Source organism: Micromesistius poutassou (assembly GCF_964030765.1).
Source record: "Micromesistius poutassou genome assembly, chromosome: 12".
Taxonomy (NCBI): Eukaryota; Metazoa; Chordata; class Actinopteri; order Gadiformes; family Gadidae; genus Micromesistius; species Micromesistius poutassou.
This window is the reverse complement of record NC_140282.1, coordinates 8,317,595-8,345,094: the sequence shown is the minus strand read 5'-3', so window position 1 is coordinate 8,345,094 and position 27,500 is coordinate 8,317,595. Positions and strand designations below refer to the sequence as shown.

The following is a 27,500-nucleotide window of genomic DNA, read 5'->3' as shown; positions in this document are numbered from 1 at the left end:
TACTCTCTTTTTTAACATCTTCTCTTTTTTTGCTCTGAATTGATTTTTCCTCTCTCCGCTCTGACCCTGCCATCACATTATCTCTCAACAAGGCCAGTTATCCCTCTGAAGATTAATAGAGCAGCAGAGACGGAGAGAAGTCTCTACTTTCTCCCAACGTGATTTTTTCTCAATCTCCAAAAGTTACTTTTTTGTCTGTGTGTGTGTGTGTGCGTGTGTGTGTGTGTGTGTGTGTGTGTGTGTGTGTGTGTATTTGCATGTGTGTGCGTGTGAGTGTGAGTGTATGTACGAGAGCATAGCACTACACGAGCAATAAGAATGATATTAGTAATATAATAAATATATCACTCATAATACATATCATATCATACATGCACATCATTCACAGGAGTCCAGAGAGCCCACACCATCATTCTCCCTGACATGTGAGCAGGTGTGTGTGTGTGTGTGTGTGTGTGTGGTGCTTGGATCAGAACCCAGAGCCCCACCTTCCTCCGGTGTGGTGAAGCGCCACGCCTCTCCTTCATCACCGTCTCCGCGGTCTTCCTCCCCGCGGCGCCGGCTCTCGACGCAGCCGCCGGGCGAGCAGACGGTCACCGTGACGACGTACGCCGTGGCGGGGGTCAGACCCGACAGCAGGCCTGCACACACACACAACGGCAGAGAGAGAGAGAGAGAGAGAGAGAGAGAGAGAGAGAGCGTTAACCGTGTACGCACCATGAAGGGTCCACTGAATATTGATAGATTGAGTTAATGGTAAATAGACTGCGTTTATGTTGCGCTTTTTTAACCAGTGGCCACTCAAAGCGCTTTACAATACTGCCCAACATTCACCCATTCATGCACACATTCACACACCGACGGCGGAGTCAGCCACGCAGGGCGACAGCCAACGGGTCAGGAGCAGTCAGGGTGAGGCGTCTCACTCAGGGACACCTCCACCTCTAGGAGGAGCCGGGGATCGAACTAGCAACCTTCAGGTTACCAGCCGACCCGCTCTGCCTCCTGAGCCACATGCTGCCCTCCCTTTTGGAGGAATAATCCCCCCAAATTGTATCATTTGAAAATGTCATTCACACAAGTGTATAATCATGAACGACACAGTGAAAACGTTTCACCCTCTGAAACTTCCGTAAAACACGTTAACCCTGCTGTGGTGACCGGGGTGTTTTCATTTGAGTAATTCTCCAGATGAGCAAAGCGGTTGGCCGCCCGCTGCCAGTGGTGCGGTCCAATCAGAGGAGGACACGTCATGGGGGCCCTCACAGGCCCCTGGGTAAGTCCATTCAGCTGCCACCAATTGCATTAGCATACGCTAACAGCCACACATCTCCTGCACTTAGCCTCCGACCCGGACATCAGGTCCTTGTGTTTTGTTTGGATGCTCTTGCGTTGCCGTGGCAGTTGGCAATAAGACGTCAATGTCACCAAGAGAAAGCGACCGCATATGAATTTCGCCCTTCTCCGCCGGCCAATCAGCAGGCTTGGTTTCCCCTACAGTAACTCATCCTGTTGCCTCACGGCCCACTCTGCTGCCCTTCCTTCTTCCTACACTGCAGTTTATTAAGCAGTGCATTTATTTACATACTTATTCAATCTTAATCTAACCTTTATGATTGTGTTCAATTAAGGGCCGGGGCCCCCACTGCGGGGCCCCCACTGCGGGGCCCCCACTGCGGGGCCCCCACTGCGGGGCCCCCACTACGTCGCCATTACCGCCTCGTTTGCTCTCGCTGTGGTTTTTCTTCTTCTCTCCGTCTCTCTTCTCGTTCTCCCAGACGCTGAGAGTGGAATTCTGCAGTCAGGTGTCAGGACGGCCATTTATTAGCCAGAAATCCCCCAATCACCCTGGACTTAATGTCTGGCAGAGACACAAGCTGGGCTGGGAGGGGAGGGAGGGGGAGGGAGGGGGGGAGGGGGGGGGACTCAGAGAGGAAGACAAGGACATAGGGATGGAGGGAGGGAGGAAGGGAGGGAGGAAGGGAGGGAGGGAGGGAGGGAGGGAAAGAGAGATGGAGGGATGGAGGGAGGGAGAAGGATGGAGAGAGAGAGAGAGAGAGAGAGAGAGAGAGAGAGAGAGACAGGGGGAGAGAGAATGCGATGGAGAAAGAGAGAGAGAGAGTGACGGAGAGAGGTAGAGGGAGAGAGAGAGAGAGAGAGAGAGAAGGGGGGGAGAGAGAGAGAGAGAGCCCATCTTCATATTTGCCTGGAGACATGGCCGAGTGGGCAAGGAGGAGGAACGAATCGCAGGAGCGCGTTTGGACTCCATCAGGGCGGCGAGCGGGGAGGATGCCAGGGTATGACATCACAGGGGGAGTCGGGAGTGCCTGGTTTTAGAATGGAGGCCGTCTCTCCTCAGCTGGGGACTTGCCAAGGAGACATTAGAGGCAGGGTCGACGGGGACGCTGGCTCTGTGCGTGTGTGTGTGTGTGTGTGTGTGTGTGTGTGTGGCCGTGCCTGTCGGGGCGTGTGCGTGCGCGCTGGTGTTATTTTTGTATCTGTATCCATGGCAAAACGAAGACTGCGTGAGGGCGCGGCCGGCCGTGTTTATGTCTCACTGTTTACTTTAGAAAGAGCCTCAAAGTGTTTGATACCCGTTACTAGGAGGGGGGGGGGGGCGGACGGACGGACGGCTTAAGGTACGTAGGGAACATTAGATTCAAATACACTCTTCAGAAATGGTTAAATGATAAACTGACTGCATTTATGTCCTGCTTTTCTAACCAGTGGCCGCTCTACGTCGCCTTTACACTGACTTTGCGTGGGGGCGCTCTCGAAATGCATTGTGGGTCCGTCCGTTCTGTCCGCTCCGTTGCCTGCGTCAAAAAGTTGAGAAATGTTCAACTTTTCCGTGACGCATTCGTCGGCCAATCAGATCGCGTTATGCAAATATACTGTCCAATGAAATCGCCTTTCTGATACAACCTGGGAAAACACATGCCCTCGGTCATTTGTCGACGGACGTGTGCAGTGTGAACGCCGCATTACAATATCACCTAACGTTCAGCAGTCAGGGTGAGGGCGTCTCGCTCAAGGAAACCTCCACACTCAGCTAGGAGGAGCCGGGGATCGAACCAACGATCTTCTGGTGACCAGCCGACCCCCTCTAGCTCCTGAGCTAAGCAGACTCTGAGTTAACGTAACACTCAGTTCAGATACACACAGACATCGAGGTGTTCATGTGGTCATCCGTGTTCATGTAGCCACACCCAGATTACCTGTGTAGTTGCCGTCCGTCGGGCGTACGGATTGGACGACAGGCTCCTCCCCAGGGCGGCCCCTCTGGTAGGCCCGCAGCTCGTACCTGTCAATCAGCCCTCTGACATCACCAGTGGGCGGGGCCCACCTCACCTGGGCGCTGAAGCCGTTCTTACTTTGTACCAGGCTGGGGGGTAGAACGTGCTTGGGTACTAGAGAGAGAGAGAGAGAGAGAGAGAGAGAGAGAGAGAGAGAGAGAGAAAGAGAGAGAGAGACAGAGAGGAGAGAGAGAGAGAGAGAGAGAGAGAGAGAGAGAGAGAGAGAGAGAGAGAGAGAGGAGAGAGAAAGAGAGAGAGAGACAGAGAGGAGAGAGAAAGAGAGAGAAACAGAAACAGAGAGAGAGAGAGAGAGAGAGAGAGAGATAGAGAGCGAGAGAGAGATAGAGACAGAGATAGATAGAGAGAGAGAAGTAGAATATTAAGGAGTGTACTGATTCTGCATCTCATTGAGATTTCGCATTAATATGGCATAAAAACACGCAAATTAAACCACAAAAAGGCAAGAGTGAGAGTAAGGAATAACGCTGAATGAAGGGTACATGTGTTAACAAGAGCAGAATGTCAAAGTGACAGAGAAAAGGAGAACTAAAACCATCTGAGAAAGTTTGGAAAAAGTGTTCTCTTTCTAGTTGCACCTGAAGAATACACGCACACGCACACACACACACACACACACACTCACACACACACACAGATAAAGAGGGCGAGGGAGAGTAGAGGGAGAGGCTGGGCGAGACAGAAAGAAAGGGATCGAGAAATAAAGAAACCAAGAAAGGAAAAAAGAATTCCCCATCTCTCTGTGTTTTAATAGGCCCAGTAAATCACATCCCACCATTAGCATAAATACTATTTATGAGTGTTGTAACTTTTTCACCACTGATTTAATACAGCTAGCCATTCATTCTGGGCCGTATTTCACCGCAATCAGCCTCCTTGCCTCTCTCAAACCCGCCGCACCTTATCCCGTTCTATATTCCCCTCTTTTATCTATCGCACGCTCGCGCTCTGTCATACTTTTCTCCCTTTTATAGACTTCTCCTCTCCCTCCTGTCCGGGCAGCATTTCATGTTCCTCTAAATATCTGCGTTGCGCTGCACTTAATTCAAATTAAAAAGACATGAGAGTTCTCAAACACAGCGAACCTGCGCTCCAATCTGTCGCCCAGCCTGCTCCCTTCAGTCCGTCTGTCCGTCAGACCATCTGTCTCTCTCATACCTCGTCTTGTTTCCCTCGCTTAGCCCCCGCCTCTCTTTATCTGGCCACATCCCCTCCTGCTTCTGCTCTCCGACTCCTTTCCTTCATTCCTAATCCTACACTTCTTCACCCCAACCCCCCCCCCCCCCTTACCGGCCACTTCCAAGATTGTTCCACACATCTCTTTTTCTCATTTGCACATCTCTCTCTTCTCCTCCTCCTCATCATCCACTTTCATTCCCCTCTTTACCTAAAGCATTAACATCCCCTCTCTCCATCGCTATCTCTCTCTCTCTGTCTCTCTCTCTCTGTCTCTATGCATCACTCTCTGTTACTCCATCTTTTTCTCTCTCTCTCTCTCCCTCTGTGTCTCTAGCTCTCCATCTCTCTCCCTTCTCTTTCTGTCTCTCCCTCTCTCCTTCTCTCTCCCATCTCTTCCTGTCTCTCTACCTCTCCCTCCCTCTCCTTCTCTTTCTGTCTCTCTCCCTCTCCCTCTCTCTCTGTGTATCCTTCTCTCGCCCATTTTTCTCTGTCTCTCTCTGTGTCTCTACCCCTCTTCTTCTCTCTCCCATCTCTATCCGTTGCCTTCTCTCTCCTTCTCTGTCCCATCTCTCTGTCTCTATGCGTCTCTCTCTCCCCCAGTCTCTTTCTCTCTCTCTCTCCGTCTCCCTCTCTCTCCCATCTCTTTCTCTCTCTATCCGTCTCCCTGTCTCTCCCCCTCTCTCTCCAATCTCTTTCTCTCTCCCTCTCTCCCTGTCTCTCCCTCCCCAGAGGAGGGCAGACTGACTCATCCCAGTGTATCGTTGGCTACTAAAGACCACCTTTATTCTCCACCAGGGAGCCCACGGGCCATTAGGGGTCAACTGCCTTTTACTGAGACGCCCTTAATAGAGAGCGCTTTTAATATCTCACACAGCCCGCCAAAACTACAACCCCCGTCCAGGGCCCGCCCTCACGGACAAGAGAGGGCGTGGCTTCAAGTCAATTATTAACAGGACACAAATAAATAAATAAACCAAATGGAGGAAACGCATCAAAGGACTGCTGCTAATGTATGCTCAATCAGTCACCCCATCGTTTCACACCCAGAGAAACACGTTTTGTTCAAACAAGGAAACGGGTGAGAATTGATGAATAGACAAAAAGAAAAAGAAAAACTCCAGGACAGCACGGCTGCAGACCGGCAGACAGATTGACAGACAGACAGTTGGACGAAAAGATGGACAGACAAACAGCAGACAGACAGACAGACAGATGATCAGCTGGACAGACCTGTGCCCCGGCTGCGTCCTCTCTGCCACGGCCCGGCTGACCAGCCGCCTTCAGCCACGACCACACACCTGTACAGGTACTCTAGAGACACAGGGGACAGGTGAGGGTCAGGTGGTCTGTACACCTGTACAGGTACTCTAGAGACACAGGGGACAGGTGAGGGTCAGGTGGTCTGTACACCTGTACAGGTACTCTAGAGACACAGGGGACAGGTGAGGGTCAGGTGGTCTGTACACCTGTACAGGTACTCTAGAGATACAGGGGACAGGTTAGGGTCAGGTGGTCTGTACACCTGTACAGGTACTCTGGAGACACAGGGGACAGGTTAGGGTCAGGTGGTCTGTACACCTGTACAGGTACTCTGGAGACACAGGGGACAGGTTAGGGTCAGGTGGTCTGTACACCTGTACAGACTAGGATCCTGCCTAGCACGCTGCCTAACCCCTACCTTCTGACCTGCTCTGTCAATACTGAGTCTGTGCTCCACTACTAACTCTGATTCACTACTAACTCTGTTTCACCACTAACTCTGATTCACTACTTACTCTGTTTCACTACTGACTCTGTTTCACTACTAACTCTGATTCAATACTAACTCTGATTCAATACTAACTCTGTTTCACTACTGACTCTGTTTCACTACTAACTCTGTTTCACTACTAACTCTGATTCACTACTAACTCTGATTCAATACTAACTCTGATTCAATACTAACTCTCATTCACTACTGACTCTGTGCTCCACTACTAACTTTGTCACCACTGACTCTGTTCTCCTCTACTCTGTCACTCTTGACTCTGTGCTCCACTACTAACTCTGTCACTACTGACTCTGTTTCACTCTTGACTCTGTGCTCTGCTCCTAACTCTGTGGCTCTTCACTCTGTGCTCCGCTCCTAACCCTACATGTAACCAAACGCCCCCCCCCCCCCCCCCCCCCGTTGCCTCCTCACCGGTGAAGGGCTGCAGGCCTGTGTCCCAGGCCTGCGTCTCTCTGCCGCTGTACACCAGCACTGAATCATTCCCCCGGCAGAGGAAGCGGCTGTCCCCCGCGGAGCAGCCGTCCAGCTCCACCCTCAGCGCGCGGCGGGCGGCGCTGGACAGGTTTACCGCGGGGATGACTGGTGGCTGCCGAGCCCCGTCACCACGAACCCTCAGCCTCCGCAGACACCCTCCTAGACCTGGGAGGGACCGGGGGTGGGGTGGGGGGGGGGGGGGGGGGGGGAGAGGGGAGGAAGGAGGAGAGACAGCACGGGGTGAATGATGGGGAGGAGAAGGGATGAGGAGGAAGGAGAAGAGGAGAGAGACGAATAAGGAGGGGAGCGAGGAGACGTGGAGGGGAAGACACTTATTGTATGTTGTACGCCCTGGTACTTAAAAATAGTACTGAGCCTTGTGTAGCGTCTCATCCTAGCTATCTGTGTTGAATACGGGGAATGGGTTAACCTAGTGATGGTTAGTGTATACCGGGAATGGGTTAACCTAGTGATGGTTAGTGCTTGGTACTTGTTTCTATGAACATCCTTACTGTACCTTACATATTGTTTAGATTCTTCTGACAAATGGACTTATTGTGAGTCGCTTTGGATTAAAGCGTCTGCTGAATGCCCTGAATGTAGATGTACATGTAGAGAGAGATCTTTCAAATCGATTCTTCTCATTCAGTTGTTTAATGTTGTTCATATGTCTGCCACACTGAGAACAGTCTACATTTAATGGAGGTGAGTGAACGTGTGAGTGTGTGAACGTGTTGAGTGTGTGAACGTGTGCGTACCGTTTCGGTGGCTGTTCCTCGCCAGTGCTGGATGCATGAGGTCCGTGGGCACGCCCCCCAGATAAACCGACGAATCAACACTCAGCCCCGCCTCTCCCCCGCCCCACTCAGACGCTCCTCCCAATCGTTGACGGCCGCGGAGATGACGGAGGCGTGTTTGGCTAATGAGAGCTGGTTCCACTCTCCGTCACAGTAGCTCAGCCCCACCCACATGCTGAGCTCCGTCACATGACCTCCCCAGGACAGAGTGAAGTAGAGCAGGCCGCTCTCCAGCTCCACCTGGACACACACAGCCGCACACACACACCACACACACAGGCACGCACACACACACAGGCATGCACATACACACACACACACACACATCAATTCAGTAAATGTAAGCAGACTTTGTTTGTATATAGAAATTACTCTGTGTGTGTGTGTGTGTGTGTGTGTGTGCATGCGTGCGTGCATGCGTGCGTGTGTGCGTGTGTGCGTGGACTATTCACTAGCATGAAGTCCTCCAGCTCGTGGCTGTAGGTGAAGAGCAGGATGGCGTTGAGCTGATCCGTCCTGAACTCCATGGTGACGTCAAAGCTCCTCCCTCCGCTGAAGACGTCAGCGTCCAACTCCAAGTACCCTGAGACAGCAGACCCTCACCACCTCAACCACAGTACTAACCAGGTACTTATTCCATTTGTTATGCAAGTTCTTTCAAATACATGACAAAACATGTTACAAGTATTGTATATAAAATGTTCATGAAGGCATTTACATGTGAAATGTGTGGTAAAGGAACACGTATCTACACATAGAGATACGTGTTCATCAACAGAAAACTAAATGGCCCCAGTTCAGCCTGTAACAATAACTAGAGGTCAAGAAGGTCAATAAGGTCACACTGAGGAGCCCTCGTACCGTGACCCAGGAAGTGAGCCCCCTCCTCGTAGGTCACAGGACAGCCCTCCCAGCTCTCATAGGCCGCCTCCTTCTCGACCGCCGTCGACCAATCAAGAGGCTTCCATTCCCCCAGGGGGCCGGCCGCGTGCTTCAGCTCGACGTCTCTCAGGCAGCCGGAGAAGGACCTCTGAACCAGCGGGGGGCCTCCTACCGGAGAGGAGAGGTGGAGAGGAGAGGGGAGGAGAGAGGAGAGGAGAGGAGAGGGCAGGAGAGGAGAGGGGGAGAGGAGAGGAGAGGAGAGGAGAGGGCAGGAGAGGAGAGGGGAGAGGGGAGAGGAGAGGGCAGGAGAGGAGAGGAGAGGAGAGGGCAGGAGAGGAGAGGGGGAGAGGAGAGGGCAGGAGAGGAGAGGGGAGAGGGGAGAGGAGAGGGGAGGAGAGGAGGAGAGGAGAAGAGAAGGCAGGAGAGGAGAAGACACCTACACATTACTAAATACTTATCTGAGTCATAAAATGAAGAATGTGATTGGGCCGGGATTTAAAGATGTAAGTCTTGATTTATTATGCATGTATTGAGAGAAGGGTGATTACATTTAAACATGTTACAAGAGAAACATTCATTTCCTGTGGGGTGGACATGCGCCGGCCGTGGGTTGGCCTGGTGTCCTGCGGGGCCGTTGAGGCGTGGCGCGGGGCTTACCTAAACGCTGTCGTACGAGGGGGAAGCCGGCTGGCAGCCCTCCAACATACAGGCCTGTGTTCTCCCCGATGATACTGCTGGGGCTGGAGCCACCGGCCCTGCCTGGACCGGGGGGGAGAGGGACACTCAGACACACTGCGTGGACGGGAGGGGGGGGTGAGTGTGTGTATGGGATTGTGTGTGTGTGTGTGTGTGTGTTTGTGTGTGTGTGTGTGTGTGGTCGTGCACATGGAGACTCATTAGCCTCATCAGACAGAATGGCTGGGATTAACCTGCCTAATGCCTCTATGGACCACACACACACACACACACACACACACACACAGGAGTAAATATGGGTTAACCTTGGTATTGATGATCGACAATGATTGTTCCCACGGCCCCATGCCTTGTTGCCGTGACGCTGTGCCACTCTCCATCGTCGTAGCGACGGCCCCCGTCATCCTGCACACCAACAGCCACCGCAGAATCCTGCACACACACACACACACACACACACACACACACACACACATTTGTTGTTTTGTTTACATCCATTATTACGCACTAATTACCATCCCAGGATGAAATACATGGGACATGCAAGCACACACACACACACACACACACACACACAACCACAAAACACACAACCACACTTACACACACATGCACAAATAAACAACTAAATAACGAAAGAAATGGAGATAGTGTGAGAAAGCCCAACATCAGAGCAGGTACTGGCTGCTCTTCTGCTTAGTAAGTATGACATCATTGTTGTCCTCAGCTTTTAGCAAGTAAGCAAAGATTACTGAATGAAAGATTATGGGCACACGCCCACACTCTCATTCTCACACACGCACACGCATGCACACACACACACACACACACACACACACACACACACACACACACACACACACACACACACACACACACACACACACACACACACACACACAGGGCGATGAAGATTTAATGATTAGATCAATAAATGAAACGTATGAATGCCAGTATGAGTATATCAGCCCCTGACATCTTTACTGCCATCTTTAGACAGCTTTACTTAACAAGAAACCTGGGGAGGCGTCTCTGTATCAAACCGTAGCCTCAGGACACCCACAATCAGATAAACACACACACACACACACACACACGTTGTCTGCGTGGTGTGTGCGTGTCTGTGTGTTGCCTGGACTAGAGCTCTGCAGCACTGAGCTTCAATTAGAGTTCTCACTCAGAATTTGTCCATTCACCAACACAGACAGACACACAGTCAGATGTGTGTGTGTGTGTGTGTGTGTGTGTGTGTGTGTGTACATATCTACTCTTATGAAACAACACTTGTGCTGTACCCTAACACAGAGCCGCGTGTGTTACCTCCAGCGCTCCCTGTAATTATATGTCTGGGTGTTGAGTTATGCACATTTTCTGAGCATACTGGTTTCCTGTGTCGCGCTAAATGAGCTGCCGTGCATTGGTAATCCCATTAGGCAAGCTCAACAGGCTAACAGGGGAACTAATGGCCCCAGTTATGTGTATCTAGTGGAGCAGTAATAAACCGTGACACAGCTGCAGTTAATGACTACAAAGGAGCCCAAACAAAGGAATCAACAGCGGTTTCGATGTTGACATGTATTTTTAAAAGGAAGAATCTGTGCCAACCTACACCCACAAACCCGGAACACACACTCAGACATACACACACCAACACGGCAGTTATTAACAGAGAAACACACACACACACACACACACACACACACACACACACACACACACACACACACACACACACACACACACACACACACACACACACAGACAGGCAGTCACACAACCAAGCCAACATGGCCGCTACCAACAGCCGACCTACGAGCTGACCTACGAGCTCATCAGTCGTTAAGCGACTGACGAGGACCTCTGTATACTAACCAGCGGGGAGGAGAGAACACGTGTGTGTGAGAGGGCCTTCTCATGGCATGATAAAGTACATGTGATAATGATCTCCCATTATCGCCTTCATCACTGAGGATGTTCACTCTTAACCCCCTTGCTTGTGTGTGTGTGTGTGTGTGTGTGTGCGAGCGTGCGTGTGCGTACGCGGGATGCTTAATTAGCTTGCAATTGGTATTCACGCTTGATGACTGCAGGGAATGAGTTAATTGCAGTCCAATTCAAACGTTGACACACTTTCAAAGTTCTCTCCCCATCTCTCCCTGGGAGGAAGCAGTGAGGGGCCGCGGAACACATTTATTAAATGAGTGAGTCAGAGGGAGAGAGTGAGGGGGGCGAGAGACCGGGGAGAGAGTGCGGAGGGAGAGAGAGACCGGGGAGAGAGTGAGGAGGGAGAGAGAGACCGGGGAGAGAGTGAGGAGGGAGAGAGAGACCGGGGAGAGAGTGAGGCAAAGCACAAAATCACCTCTTTTTAGTTGTTGGAGTGTTTTTGACCAGAAACATATTTTTAGAAAGTGTACAAATCTGATTGGATTGTTGTCGAGGAGCATTTGATATCCAGTTGCTTCTGTGGGTGACTATTTTGTAATTATCTTAACACATTTATTGCAAGACCAAACTTATCTCATATCTATTATATATATTATAAAGTATCTATCATTGAGGCTTGTTTTTTACTTTCATTGTTTTAAGCAAATATGTGTTTTTTTTCCCAATGCGTCGTTAAATTCTGACTTTGCTGTATTACTAAAGCGACAACACAGGTTATTATGGGATAGGATGACATTCTGAACACACACAGTGTGTATCTACAGTATAGTGTGTACTGTGAGCTCCGCTCCCAACCTGAGGGTCGAACAGGAAGTAGGGGCGGCCGTCTTGGATCTGCAGGGCCAGGAACTCGTCCTGATCTCCGGGGGAGAAGGCGCAGAGCAGCAGCCCCTCTGGAGAGAGGCTTCTGAAGCTCAGCTGGATGCCTGGTGGAGGAGGACAACATCATATTATACATACATGCTTTCACTACAAACCACAACAAACCTTGCAGTGTGTTTTTTATGCGTTATCTGTCTTACCTGTTTCTTGTAATCTAATCTTCACAGTGTTAAGTATGTTTTGTTGAACCTGTCTTTTCTGTGCTCTGTTTTTGCATTTTGTCAAATTTTGTGCAATGTCTACGTGCTCTGATTCTATGTTTTGTCGTATTTTTGTGTAATGTCTAAGTGATCAGTTTTTATGCTTCATCATGTTTTTTTTGTGCAATATCTTTATGTCTGTATGTCAGGGCTCCCTTGAAAAAGAGGCTAAAGCTCTCAATGGGCCTCACCTGGATAAATAAAGGTTCAATAAAATAAATAAATAAATAAATACATAGAGTAAGGGGAGTTATAGTCTAATAGGGGTTAGCTGAAAGGTCCTGGGTTCACAGCCCTATGTCTTCTGAAGGCCTTCCGGAGCGTGATGTCCAACCCCCATCTGCTGAGCATTACCTTCAAATCCATAGCAGTGAAACTGCTATGGATTGAAAGATTGAAAGTGAGACTCTGAAAAGAGTAATCAACAGCACATCCCCACCCACTCCTATGGTTCTGTATGTTTTTATCCACAGTGTACATCAGGACCAGCGGCCTGCTATGAGGATCCCGTTTGAAGCGATCCAAAGCAGAGCTTGATGTGGGGAAGGAGTGGATGTTTTCAGAGCCAACACGCCACACCTCCACTCCACTACACTACACCCCCACACCTCCACTACACTACACCCCCACACCTCCACTACACTACACCCCCACACGTCCACACCCACTTACCCCCACACCTCCACTACACTACACCCACACTACACCCCCACACCTCCACTACACTACACCCCCACTACACCCACACCTCCACTACACTACACCCCCACACGTCCACACTCACTTACCCCCACACCTCCACTACACTACACCCACACTACACCCCCACACCTCCACTACACTACACCCCCACTACACCCCCACACCTCCACTACACTACACCCCCACACCTCCACTACACTACACCCCCACTACAACCCCACAAGCCCACACCTCCACTACACTACACCTCCACACCTCCACTACACTACACCCCCACACCCCACACCCACACCCCCACACACTACACCCCCACACACTACACCACCACACCCCCACACACTACACCCCCACTCCCCCACACCCACACACCCCCACACACACCCAAAGCTAAGAATTCCACCAATGTGATGCCAGGCCATGTTACTCTGGATTAAGGATTGGATCTTAATCCACTACTAGATCCACATTCAGACAAGAGCATGTATGTGTGTGTGTGTGTGTGTGTGTGTGTGTGTGTGTGTGTGTGTGCGTGTGTGTGTCTATGTGCGTGTGTGTGTGTGTGTGTGTGTATATGTGTGCGTGTGTGTGTGTGTGTGTGTGGGTGAAGTGGTTCCTAAGCTCTGCTCGCTGCGGTCCTTCAGGGAGCAGAAGTGTGGGAAGATGTGAAGAGTTTAATGGAGGTAGGCCGCGCTTTAGTGCAGAGTGGGGCTGATAAAATAATTAGCCTGGGTGGATTCACTTAACACGGAGAGTGACCAGATTAGCCGGATAGAACCGGATTAATCCCACTCTCCCACACAATGGGCATGTGTTTTACCCTTGTATCGATCGACTGGTTTCCTATCGATACGTCCCATAATATAATGGTTTTGAGGCCACTTCATGTTAAAATAACCAGAATAACAGGTGGACGTCTCACAGAGCAGCTCTGAACAGCTCCACTAGGGAGTGATTGATTTAAACGAGGCATCACTAAGACCACTTGTTAACGCTGAGGTAACACTGTGTAATCAGGGAACAACTTCCACTTCAGAAACTATCTCTTACTCGATTTTAATTGAATTTCCGGAAGTTTACGTAAAGTTAAAATAATAATATTTATGGTGTTATATTTTAGCTTTGAATTACTTATACTTAAGATTTACCTCAATGGACAGGATAAAGTATAGCTAGAACATTTTCCAAGCATTCACTGTCCTGGTACATGACAGTGGTGCTGTGTATTAGTGTCCTGGTACATCAATGGTATCCATTATTGTATCCGTTCCTCCATCAGAATCCTCCCCATAATCAGGTTTTGTTTTTGCCACTTTGGGCGTCACAGTGAGTGAAAGCTATGTGGGTCAGATATGGTTAGCGGTTAGCTGCTCTGACGCTAGGCGTCCACCGCCTGGCCCGCGCGGCCGAGGGGAATCGCAGCGCGTTCTTTACGTCGCACTCTGAATCTGTACGTTCAGCAGTCCGTGTGTTATTTACATCCACGACCTTGTCAGTACGAGGATGAGTGAGGCCCGACAGATACCTGACACCACATTATCCCCTCTCACCTTCCCCTCCCCCTCTGTCACTCGGCCCTCGGTCGCGCGTCTTCGCTCTTCTTCTCCCTCAACTCGGCTTTTAACCTTCCTCTCCTCTGTCTTGACCTCTTCCTGCTCTTCTTCCTTCTCCTGTCGCCACTTAAAGCGTGTTCTCGGTATGCTGCGTCCGTGTGTCTGCCCTGGGCGTCCAGGCACACCGCATGAAACCTAATGTCAACCAGTGGGACGTCAGCAGGGAGCCACCGAGGGACCCACTGTAGAGAACCAGAGTGTACGGCTTCATAGCCCGACAGATGCTTAATAGAACTAGTGTTGAAGAAAGCCTAGTGAGCGCCTACATTAAAGGATTCTACAGCCCATAGCATCTATTACAAATGTGGCATTTACATTGAGGGAGTTTAGCAGACGCTTTTATCCAAAGCAACTTACAATAACCACAATTGTCAGAAGAAGGAGAAACAACAATATATCTCTGTGGGTACAGTAAGGATGTGCATAGAACCAAGTGCCAAGCACTAACCATCACTAGGTTAACCCATCCTCCGTACACAACAAAGATAGCTAAGATAAGAAGTGTCATAACCTATAGCATGTATTTAAATATAAAAAACCATGCATATGAATGTTGCTATTACAAATACTGCATCATTATATATTTTAATATTGATTCAACATATCTGTGGCAATACTTTTGAACCTCCATTTCCAAGAAGTTGAAAGAGTATATTTTACAACCAAATCTAAAGCAATGAACCAAAACCATCCAGTTTAAACCAGATTATCGTTACACAGACATCAACGTTGAAATAAAATGCTGTAGTAATTCCGTGGGGTGGGTGTAGGGCATGTTTTAAGCTGCATACTGCAGTAAAACCGTGTCACTCTAGCAGCCCCTATATAGGTTACCATTAAGACGGTAAACGAGTGCTTTTCCCTGAGAATTATGATTTCCCGGCTGCTGTATTGTTCCCCCCCCTCTGTCTGGATAAACAGTGGAGGTGGTGTGTAATCATCTACACAACATAACCTGAATCACTCCAGTCATTTTAGCTCTCTGCAGGCATTAATCAGAGCCAGGCGCATTAATGAGCGCGCGGCAGCCTGCTAATTACGCTCATAGATTCTGCAGCAGCCCATTAAATATACAAATGACAGAATTAAAGAGCCCAGCCTCCTCTGATTAATCTTTAAATGGGGAAAAACTAATGATGTCTGCGCAAACTTTCCCTTCACACACTTCTCCCCGCCCCTCCCCCGCTCCTCTCAAACGCCCGAGCTCGGCAATCAATCAAATTAATTAAGGAAAAAAATAATTTGTATCATTTAACATTTCCCTCTTCCCTTGCTTCAGCGCTGCGGTGTTCCGCCAAAGCTGCCGTCAACGACGAGCTCCGAGAATTAACAAAGATCTTTTATAACACAAGTTAACGGCGCTCTGTGGAGGCCGCTCTGTGGAGGCTGCTCTGTGGAGGCCACTCTGTGGAGGCCGCTCTGTGGAGGCTGCTCTGTGGAGGCCGCTCTGTGGAGGCCGCTCTGTGGAGGCCGCTCTGTGGAGGCCGCTCTGTGGAGGCCGCTCTGTGGAGGCTGCTCTGTGGAGGCTGCTCTGTGGAGGCCGCTCTGTGGAGGCTGTTCTGTGAGTCAGTGTTTGCGTTCACTCTTTGCGTTCAGAATAGGAGAGTTATGTACGCTACTGTTCAGGGGCAGGTAGGGTGTACGGGGGGGCAGACATTGGGGGTCGAAACCCAGAACCTCTTGGCTGGTGGTCTGGCATCAGAACCAGTACATTAGCCTGCATGCTATACTGGTGAGACTGGTCCTCATGTGAGGCCATGTCTAGCCTCGGTACAGAGGCATTCATTTATACTGTTCATACTGTTCATACTGTTTGTTCTGTTTGTCCTTACTTTAGCATTTATTTTAGAATCTTTTCCTTAGCACTATTTAGTGTTTTTATTTTATTCTATTATATCCAAGGTCTTCCACTGCTGCTGTGCTCTAACAAAGAAATTTCCCCTTCGGCGGATTAATAAAGTTTGATCTATTTATCATTACCGGTACAAATCGTGTGAGAGCTACTATTGTGTACGTTTCAGACAGCATGTTTTACCACTGAACATTGATTTTCACTAGAACCTAAATTAGATGTAGATGAGATATCCCTAACTTGGGGTAAACCGTTAGATAAGACTTTATTACAGACATTACAGATGAGGTGAGGCACTAATATTGTATTATTTTATGGAAACAAGCTCTCGTAAAGACCTCCACCAAGCATGGAGCCGTAATCCAGCTCTGATCTTAACTAAGATAAAAAGTATTGACTTCCAGGGCCCGAAATTAATTTAGCATGAGGAACTGTCCTTAATTCACAGGTGAGTGGACTAATATCGCTTATGGAAACAAGCACTCAGGGATGATATTAAAACGATGACACATGTACATGAAAAACAAGCAATTTTGATGTAGACCGAGATTAAGCAGATGATGTAGACATTGAAATGACATGCAGACTAATGGAGCGTATTTATGAAAATGGGTTTCCCAGGTCCTTCGTATTATAACATTGATTTAGAATGTTAGAACAGCGACCGGTCTTGATCTAAACTGATATTTACCATAAAAAACGACTGACTCCACTCAAAGAAAAGTGCTCTCAATACACCATCTGGCAGCTAGGAAGCCCAGAGAGATCTCCCATGTCCAGAGAACAACATTAGTACATTATGACACACACAAAGAGATCTGAGCTAGTGTTTCACACACCCCCATCCAGGACTCTATTAGGCATTAGTCTCACCCGCTCACCCTCAGAGGAAAACCTACCTAAAATGTCTGCCTAACCAAAGTCCAGTCTGACTTTACTTTAAGAAAAGGGCTTCTACTCAGATATTGCAACATGTTTCATAATGGCTTTTCTAAACCATAGGCAAACGTCCCACGCTTTGATTAAAAGCTGGAATATCGGAAATCACCGTGGCCAGCGATACAAGGTTTTCCAGCAGACATTAGCGATTGACAAGTCTCTCCTCTGTGATCAATCTGCCCTCCGAGGGCATTACACTGCATTACATTCATAATCCGATTTGCCTTTGATTTGTTCCCTGTTCCGTGCACTTGGACGGGAATAATTGTCTGTAGATGATGCTATTAGTATTGACGGTTGTAGAAAGGCAGATTGTGAGCGCCGCCGACACATTGATGGTTCCAGAATGGATCCGGTCTGAGCGTGATTGTCTGATCCATTACCCTTTATGAAGGAGAGCGAGGGGAGAGGTGGAGCAGGCCTCTCCATAGAAGGAAATCATCATATATTTATCGGGATAAGAGGAGAGCACCTAGTGACACGTCGCTCTGTATGGATCCTCGCGGTGAAGAAGGTGGACACATTCTCAATATCAATGATCTTCACTGCGGCCGCTTTTCTTTGTAAACGCTTTATACTGTATTAAGGCTGTTTACAGTATGGATGTGTCCCCTTTTAGGGCTTCTAATCCTGTAGTCGTACGGTTAATGGGAGCCACCGCCCCCGCCCCTCTAGGTCAGGACAGTCCATTACCCTTAAACCAACCAAACCTTGGTGGGTCAAGGTGAACAAACACTTACTTTCCCAGGCTCTGTGTGCGTCTGAGACTTTGTGCTTTACACTCAGATCTCTCTCTCTGTCTCCCTCTCTCTCTCTCTCTCTCTCTCTCTCTTTAAAGAGCTATACTACTTTGACTATAAGTAGAGCATCAAAGCCAATCTCTATGAAAAAATCTACAGTGATGTCCGTATCGTTTCATGATCGAAGGAAACTCCAGCCTGCGTCCCCGTTACACGTTTGTGAGAACCCGCACGGTCTTGTTAGTAGGTCTCAGGAGAAGCCAAAACACTCCTAGCTAGAGACAGACAACAACAGAGTGGCTGTGGCTTCCACAACAAAGAGACCTGCTCCCTGTTCGGGACGCAGCCTGAAGTGTGCCGGAGCCCCAGTCATTAATTATGAGCGTCAGGCTGGGTGATGTTCTCAGACGAAGCAGAACATGTTTGGTTGTGGAGCTCAGCTCTCCTAATGACGCCGGTAAACAGCCAGATAATTGTCCTTTGCGGTGATTGGGGAAGTCTTTGGAAGAAGACGCGCTGTCTACTAATCTACAGCCAAGTCCAGGCGAGGTAGACCGTGCAGAGATACAACACAACGACAACACTGACACAACATGGGGGCACACACCTGGACAAAGAGTCCAACATAAGGGCAGCATGTGGCCCAGGAGGTAGAGCGGGTTGACTGGTAACCAGAAGGTTGCTAGTTTGATCCCCGGCTCCTCCTAGCTGAGGGTCGAGGTGTCCCTGAGCGAGATGCCTCACCCTGACTGCTCCTGACCAGCTGGCTGTCGCCTTGCGTGGCTGACACCGCCGTCAGTGTGTGAATGTGTGTATGAATGGGTGAATGTGAGGCGATATGTAAAGCGGCCACTGGGTAGAAAAGTGAGGCTTTGAGTGGGTTCACCCATTTCATGCAAACACCAACGACGGTGTCAACCACACAAAGCGACGCCTCCACACTCAGCTAGGAGGAGCCGGGCATCAAACCAGCAACCTTCCGGTTACCAGCCGACCCGCTCTACCTCCTGAGCCACATGCCGCCCGGGTGGATGGTGGACGTTGTTACCTGTGTAGTCCGTGTTGACCGGGAGCGTTGGGCCGGGGAAGAGGTAGTACCCGTTGCCGGGGAACCGGGTTCCCCTGGTGACCGGGTCCCTGGGGTCCGACAGCGACACGTCGGTCCGCTCCACCTGGGGGGACACGCCCCGTTGGTCTCTGCTCGGTTCAATGTGCTGTGGAGACGTTGTTCTGTGTGTGTGTGTGTGTGTGTGTGTGTGTGTGTGTGTGTGTGTGTGTGTGTGTGTGTGATGGAGACGTCCGGGCCAGACCTGGTAGACCGGGGGGGGTCCGTTGGGCTCCGCCGGGGGGCTCCACTCCACGTGGACGGTGGTCTCGTTGAGGGGGTGGACTCTGGGGGGGCTCAGCCCTACTGGGGCTGAGGAGGAGAGAGGAGACGACATAGGTTCACTGCCTAAACATGCTCTATGTTCACATCAACCATTACCCGAATTAAATTAAATACAAACCCTTTTCAGAGTTATTACACCGACTGCAGGGTTGTCATGCTTGTTGTCCATTATTTGTTTTGATCTGAATTTATGTGCACAAATATTATCCCTGACGAGTTACAACAGTAAAACTAATTGCTGCGTTATCTTTCCTCGGTTTGAATCTGAAGTGGATGAAGTTCTACTCATTTTAATTAGTGCTACTTGTGTCTCAAGGACATTATTATTATTACGTTACAGCAGCTTTACATGAATCAACAGCCTGTTCTTCCAAACACGTCGTACATTAAATGTCCTGTACTGGTTCATATCGTTGTTGATGAGGATGTATACGAGACTGTCATGGTATCATTGTCATTCTAACAACGATGACATGTAATTGCCCCGTGGGTAATGTCACCACTAGGGGGACATGTCCTTGCTGGGTGTGTGTGTCTGAATAAACTGGGGATGGGATGTGTTTTTGCCGGTGCAATGTGGAAGCACAGTGTTTTATAACATCATTGCATTCATTGTGTGTCTTCTTCCTCTAGTGGGTTTACTCTGTGGTAGTGATTTAGTTTGACAGGTTTAGCGGGAGTCATGGTGGATGTAATACAGTTACTACAGATAGTCACTGTTTTGCACCACGGTTTCTCGACCACAGCTGGTGGAAAAAAAGTATAACGTCTGACAGTAACACAGGATTTAGAGCAGGTAGGATTATATTTGTATACATTTAGTACCATGCTAGAATAGTTCCATCATTGAATGATCCCTTTATCAGAGTTATCGCTGGCCAAGGAAACAAACACGCAGTAAGAGTGTGGAGCGAGGGAGCGAGGGCGCGAGGGCGAGGAGAGGAATGTTCTGGAAGGGGAGACGGGGGGGGGGGCAGGAGTGCATTAAGTTAAATGCCTTTCTCTATGGTCTCTGTGTGTGTCTGAGATGTGAGCGCTTAAATGGTTTGCAGCCGTGCTAGATTAAATCTCTCTCTTCACACACACACACACACACACACACACACACACACACACACACACACACACACACACACTTTAGTGGGGGTTCTAATAGAGGTCTTAAATGGGAAGTGGACAGCTTGTCTTGGGCAGCTCATCTCGGTGCATCAAACCATAAATTACTTCCAATCGATAGGCGACCAGTCTATTGAAATGGAGCTATGCTGTCATTTGGAACACTCTCAGCGCTCAATTCGCACATGCTCTCGCTCCCTCTCTTCCTCTCTCTCTCTCGCTCTCATTCGCTTGCTTTTTCTCTCTCTCTCACTCTCTCCATCTAACATGCTATCTTTTGTGTTATCTCTCTCCCATATAACCTCCCTCTCTCTCTCTCTCTCTCTCTCTCTCTCTCTCTCTCTCTCTCTCTCTCTCTCTCTCTCTCATGTTTGTCTATTTATGTTCATATTTGTGTGGTGGTCCCTTGCATCATGTGCTGTGTGTTTGTGAGCATGATTACTTTCTGAAACTAAAGAATACCCCCCCAGAATACCCCCAGGCCACTGACTTCCACTTTGATACACACAAGGTCAGTAACCTTTAAATATTATTACATTAATATTATCATATAATATCAGTAGTATTGTTACTATTTCTTCATTTGAAGAATAGTATTTTGCTTGGTACTTCACACTGCTCCAACACACACACAGGCACACACACAGTGATCCTGCAACCAGCATATTTCACTTCTGAAAGAGGCCCTGAGGCTAATTATGCATAAATCAATAAACTTCCTGTTCTGTTGAGTGGTGTTACAGTGTGTGTGTGTGTGTGTGTGTGTGTGTGTATGTGTGTGTCTTGTAGAACAAGTCTTTATGGATGTAGGATACATAAAACATCACCATCAGTCTCTGATTAGCCACTCACTTTATGCTTTGATCAATAGACTCCGGAAAGAGAAACACACACACACACACACACACACACACACACACACACACACACACACACACACACACACACACACACACATTACCTGTCCTAATGTGCCTTGATCTTGTCTCAGCCCTAATTGCGTGTGTGTGAGTGTGCCTCTGTGTGTATGTGTTGGTGTGTGTGCGCCCGCTGAGCTAACCAGTGGGTTGGTGATACATCAGCTGACAGATATGGATGGCTGATCCCTAAGCTTTTGACAACGTTACATTTTATTGATCAGGACAGAAGTGGTTAGGCTCCAGAGAACCTCGCTGAGAACCCGCACATGTCACCATCACCTCCTCCCGTTCACACCTCCCCTGGTCTCTCCTGGTCTCCCCTGGTCTCCCCTGGTCTCCTATCCCATCCTGTCTATATTACTATCTCTATATTTCTACACTATGCAAGATCGCAGCCTTGAATTTACTTCAGGGCACGGCTGAGTTTCTGAATAATTAAATACAATTAAATTAAAAGCATGCTTAATTAGCATTTCCTGGGAGTTGAAGTAAGGGACACAGTAATGTAGCTAACAGATGCAGTAAGAGGAAAAACAACAGAATTGTGTATATAATGTTTATAGAAAGTTTAAAGTGGCTATAGAGCAGATGAATGTGCTCACATAAAGGCACCAGATGACGCTGTGGAGAGTCATTCATATTTCAATAAAAGCACACTCCATTATGTTTACATTTTGTATATATGCTGCATTGTGGACAGATGCCTCCGGCGCAGAGAGCTCTGTTCTCTGGTATTTATAGATGAAAGCTTTGTCTCAGTGCCTAAACACCAGCAGCCTACTCACCTGGAGAGGTAAACACAACCACCACAACCAACACAACGCCAGACGCACAACAAGCACAGATGGGACGTTTGTGTGTAGTGGCTGTTCAAGAGGCACGCAGCAGTGGAGAATGTGGGAGAGGAATATTTAAGGAGAGGAATGTGTACAAAAGGTTCTAAATGTACAAGAGTGAGTGGGACAGTGAGTGAGACAGTGAGTCAGTGAGTGAGACAGTGAGTCAGTGAATGAGTGAGTGAGTGAGTGAGTATTTGAGTGAGTGAGTGAGTGTCTGTCTGTCTGTCTGTCTGTCTGTCTCTTTCTGACTGCGTGCGTGGCTGCGTGCACGCGTGTGCGTGGCTGCGTGCGTGGCTGCGTGCGTGGCTGCGTGTGCGTGTTACCTGCTGGGAGGGTCCTGCCGGCGGCGGGGGGGCTGGTGATGCAGCCCTCGCTGGTGCAGAGCGTGAGGGTGAAGTTGTAGGCGCGGTATGGCCTCAGGCCCCCCACCACGTGCTCCGTCTCAGAGGAGGCATTGGTCCGGTGGAGGACCTGAGGAGCAGCAGGACGCTGGGTTAGGGGTTAGGAGGTCTTCAGCAGCTTTCGCTCGGCCTCACCTTGTGAAGCCAACGCTGCCCTCGCACATCTGACTCCCTCTCGTTTGGGCGCTCTCTCTCGCCCTCGTTTGTGTCAATTACAGGGTCGCTACTGACACACACACACACACACACTAACACACAAACATACAGAAACACACACACTCGCACACACACACAGAAACACTAACACACAAGCATACAGAAACACACACACAAGCACAGTCACACACACCTATCATTCTAATTAACCCAATAAAGAGCAGATAACAGAATCTAATTTTGGTTAGTTATCCTAGCCTTTGTGACAGCGTGAGACTTACACTGTGTGTGTGTGTGTGTGTGTGTGTGTGTGTGTGTGTGTCTTTAAGGTACAGGTATTGTACTGCGGAGCTAAGCCTGTTATAAAGATGTGGTATCTATTAACCCAGAGGGAGAGAAAGGTTAAGGGGATACTACATTCAGGTGGAGGTGTGTGTGTGTGTGTGTCTGGGTGTGGGTCTGTGTGTCTGGATGTGTGTGTGTGTGTGTGTGTGTGTGTGTGTGTGTGTGTGTGTGTGTGTCTGGAAGTGTGTGTGTGTGTGTGTGTGTGCCTCTTGATCTGCTTGTGTGTGTGTCTGTGTGTCTGGATGTGTCTGCGTGTCTGGATGTGTGTGTGTGTGTGTGTGTGTGTGTGTGTGTGTGTGTGTGTGTGTGTGTGTGTGTGTGTGTGTGTGTGTGTACTGTAGTTGTGTGTCTCTCACCTGGCTGACGACGGGGGGGGCGTACGGATTGCCGCTCTGCTCCGTGACCAGGCTGACCCTGTACTCCGACACCGTTCCCCGGGCGACGACCCCGTGACCTTCGGTGGAGTTCCAGGACACCCGGAGACTGGAGGAGGACACGGCCGACACTTTGGGAGGGGAGACGAACTCCGGAGCTGTCAGGACACACACACACACACACACACACACAAAACAATTACGGAAGGTATATACTGGACACAAACTCTATTCTATAATTAAAAGTGAAATTGCCCTGAAACAAAAAGCATTAATATTAAGACTGTCTGGTAATATTATCACCGTGTAAATGGAGGCCGTATATAGTAACTAAGTGGCTATCCAGTATATAGTTGGATCATAAAAGGTATATTACAAGGCTGATAGGGATTTACGCCTCCTATTCCTTCAGTGTGGCGTCTCCTATCACAGGACTGTTAGGAGGCCTTCTACACGTCCACCGGTCGTGGCGTCTATCCGTGAAACGCGCTGTAAAAGTGTGATTCATCGCCAGTTATCACCGTGGCCATATTCTCTCAGTCACACAAACATGTGGAGGCGCACACACACACACACACACACACACACACACACACACACACACACACACACACACACACACACACACACACACACACAGGGTGTAATGCGGTGTTATCACATGCTTGTTATGAGACAGATCGCTAAGAGTGATGTTAGAGGCAATCATTTAGTACTAATGAGCCATATCATCTCTTTGGAATTCAAATACCTTAATGAGTTTACCCCTCCTCCACTCAGCCCTGTGTTCCTGCAGGCCTTCCCTTCTCTGCTGCTTCATCACACGTCGAGTACGACTCCTGACTGCTTCAGCAGAAACTAGACTAAAACTAAAAACTAAAACTAGACTACAGGGACGGCATGTGGCTCAGGAGGCAGAGCAGGCTGTCTGGTAACAACAAGGTTGCTGGTTCGATCCCCGGCTCCTCCTAGCTGAGTGTGGAGGTGTCCCTGAGCGAGACGCCTCACCCTGACTGCTCCTGACCAGCTGGCTGTCGCCCTGCGTGGCTGACTCCGCCATCGGTGTGTGAATGAGTGCATGAATGGGTGAATGTCAGGTAATATCGTAAAGCGCTTTGAGTGCGCGTTTGAGCGAGTGTCTACGTGTGTGTGTCTACGTGTGTGTCTATGTGTGTGTCTACGTGTGTGTCTATGTGTGTGTGTACGTGTGTGTGTGTGTGCAGACCTCCTGCCGTGGTGCGTGCGGTGGCCCACTCTGAAGTCACGTGACCGGCCGTGTTGATGCTGGCGACCCTCATCTGATAGGTGGAGAACGGCTGCAGACCAGTGATGGAGACGCTGCTCTCTGGGGGCGGGACCATCCTCCTATTGGTCCCCCTGCTGCGGTCGGATTCCATCCGGCCTGAACTCGTAAACACCCTCGTTTCATTGGCTGGACTGCTGAGGTTCTGCGCTTCCATTGGTCCTCGTAGGAAGACTTCGTACTGCGTGATGACTCCTGTGACACGAAGCATTTAAAACACACAAGATTTAGGTTAGCAATTTATTGGTACTGAATTCTGTGTCATGTTGTTACATCATGAAACGGCAATGATAAAATATGATACGCATCGGAAAATTGGGAAATAATGTCGGAGAGAGGAAAAGTAGCTATAACAAGCAGAACCCTTTAGAGGCAGTTTATATCAATCGTATTGCTGTGGATATTAAAATATGTTTAAGACCGTCTATAGATACAGTTTTGTCTTTTTGGGGTTGTGCATAAAACAGCTCCCACGCCCAGTAAGCCTGGCCCAGTGTGACCCGCTTTGGAAAACATGCTTACCAACACTAAGGCTAAGCTGGCACTGTTCAGCTCTCTGGTGAAAAAAACGGCATTAATCTCAAAGACTCGGTTCCACTCATTAATAGGAGCGAGGCTGAGCGGGTTTGAACAAGGACAGCAGCGACACAAACACACAATGGTGGGCTTAGATCCCACTGAGGAACAGCTGAAAGTGGTAACAAGGACTAAATCAGCTGAGAGGTGCAGCATCAGTTACAACTTTCCACACAGTGAAGACGCTACTGAAACAGTAGAGAGAGTTGACCTCAAATTTGTCGGTAGATAAACACGTCATGTTCAATCTAATTGTATTTATTTACAAATTATTGTTTTTGTATATGATCTCACTGTTGTGTTAATTAAAGCACATTTGGACCAGTTAGGCTCTTTTGGGTTTTGAAAAGGTTAGGAATATCCAAAGTGTGAATCTAAATTATAAACCATCTTCAAATTGCCCCAGATGCTGTGTGTGGATTTCCAGACATTAGAAACCGATATCTGTCAATGTTTCAGATAGCTAAAAGTTAGTTTAGTCTGTTGATATGTTCGTTTAGAATGAGGATTCATTCAGATCAGTAGTACACATTAGATCTAATCTTCTGTTGGCCAGTGGAGAGACAGTGGAGATAGTGAACGAGATGGAGAGAGAGAGTCAGGGTGAAGAGCTTCATACAACACTGAACCCATGAGCCAACACTTAACTCCCAGGCTTTATCCAAGCCACTCGTGATAGATTTGAGTCTGTACACACTGGTCCATGAGTGCGTGTGTCTGTGCGCGTGCGTGCGTGTGTGTGTGCGTGTGTGTGTGTGTGTGCGTGTGTGTGTGTGTGTGTGTGTGCGTGTGTTAGTGTGACGACCCCCCCCCCCCACTTCCATCCCTGTTTGTGGCGCCATATGTCTCAACACAGGGTATCACGTCTGCGTTGGTTAAACCTCGCCCCTCCAAGCGCTCTCAAAGGGCCGGTACCGTTGGGCCTCTCGGGGGGGTCCCAGGTGAGGGCCAGGCTGCGGGGCCCTGTGACGTTGACCCGGGGAGGGGCTGGTCTCTGGGCGGGGCGGGGGCGGTGCGGAGGGTCAGAGGACGGGTGGAGGAGCAGCCGCCGGAGGAACAGGCCTAGAGGAGCAGAACACACACACACACACACACACCATGGTTCAGAACGCACACACACGCCATGGTTCAGAACACACACACACACGCCATGGTTCAGGGTAGGGTCGCAGAGGGTCCCGGCCCCGGAGTAAAGCTCTAGTCTCTCCACCCAGCGCACCTCCAGGGTGAAGGCGTAGAAGGTGTAGGGCGTGAGGCCCGCGGCCGTGGCCTGCGTGGCCGGCCCGCGGTGGTGGACGGTTCGGGTTCCACCGGAGGACTCGATGGACGACAGCACGAACCTACAGGGGGGAGGAGGACGTTATATCAGTATTAAATCATATCGTATCAAGTCATATTTAGTCCATATGGTGATGTCTAACCTAACTACTCTCCTAACGCCGCGGATTCACTGTGCCTCATTGGCTGTATCCTAAGCCAATCAGACGGGGTTTTACATACTATAATCACTATCTGCCTAAAGGATCTCTTTGACTTGGGCATTTCTGCCCGCTAAATACAAGATGAACCTTAAAATACGACCGAGGGCCCCACCTCTCCCCCTGCCCCTCTCTCCCCGCCACCCCACCTCTCCACCTCCCTCTCTCTCTCTCTCTCCCTACCTCTCCCCCTGCCCCTCTCTTCCCCCCACCACCTCTCCACCTCCCTCTCTCTTTCTCCCCCCCCCCGCCTCTCCATCTCCCTCTCTCTCCCCACCCTACCTCTCCCCCTCTCTCCCCCCCCTCCCCCACCTCTCCCCCTCTCTCTCCCCCACCTCTCCACCTCCCTCTCTCTCTCTCTCCCTCCCCCACTTCTCCACCTCCTCTCCCTACCCTACCTCTCCCCCTCTCTCCCCCCCCACCTCTCCACCTCCCTCTCTCTCTCTCTCCCTCCCCCACCTCTCCACCTCCCTCTCCCTACCCTACCTCTCCCCCTCTCTCCCCCCCCCCCCCCCCCTCCCCTACCTCTCCCTCTCTACCCCCCACCTCTCCACCTCCCTCTCTCTTTCGCCCACCACCCTGCCTCTCCATCTCCCTCTCTCCCAACCCTTCCTCTCCCT

General features: G+C 49.5%; 1 protein-coding gene across 1 annotated transcript in view; it reads right to left on the bottom strand.

Annotated features, from left to right (window-relative positions):
* The window catches only part of ush2a (Usher syndrome 2A (autosomal recessive, mild)), a gene marked incomplete at both ends in the record, with an annotated part of 152,277 nt that overhangs the window by 99,460 nt on the left and 25,317 nt on the right, over positions 1 to 27,500 (bottom strand). The window contains 19 exon segments of the mRNA XM_084475915.1: positions 489 to 641; positions 3,219 to 3,410; positions 5,724 to 5,804; positions 6,676 to 6,903; positions 7,497 to 7,602; positions 7,605 to 7,775; positions 7,988 to 8,118; positions 8,397 to 8,585; positions 9,075 to 9,176; positions 9,419 to 9,545; positions 11,853 to 11,983; positions 19,031 to 19,154; positions 19,293 to 19,399; positions 22,571 to 22,718; positions 23,506 to 23,681; positions 24,749 to 25,021; positions 26,318 to 26,389; positions 26,392 to 26,464; positions 26,622 to 26,742. Of these exon segments, the coding sequence (XP_084332041.1) occupies positions 489 to 641; positions 3,219 to 3,410; positions 5,724 to 5,804; positions 6,676 to 6,903; positions 7,497 to 7,602; positions 7,605 to 7,775; positions 7,988 to 8,118; positions 8,397 to 8,585; positions 9,075 to 9,176; positions 9,419 to 9,545; positions 11,853 to 11,983; positions 19,031 to 19,154; positions 19,293 to 19,399; positions 22,571 to 22,718; positions 23,506 to 23,681; positions 24,749 to 25,021; positions 26,318 to 26,389; positions 26,392 to 26,464; positions 26,622 to 26,742 (2,705 nt within the window).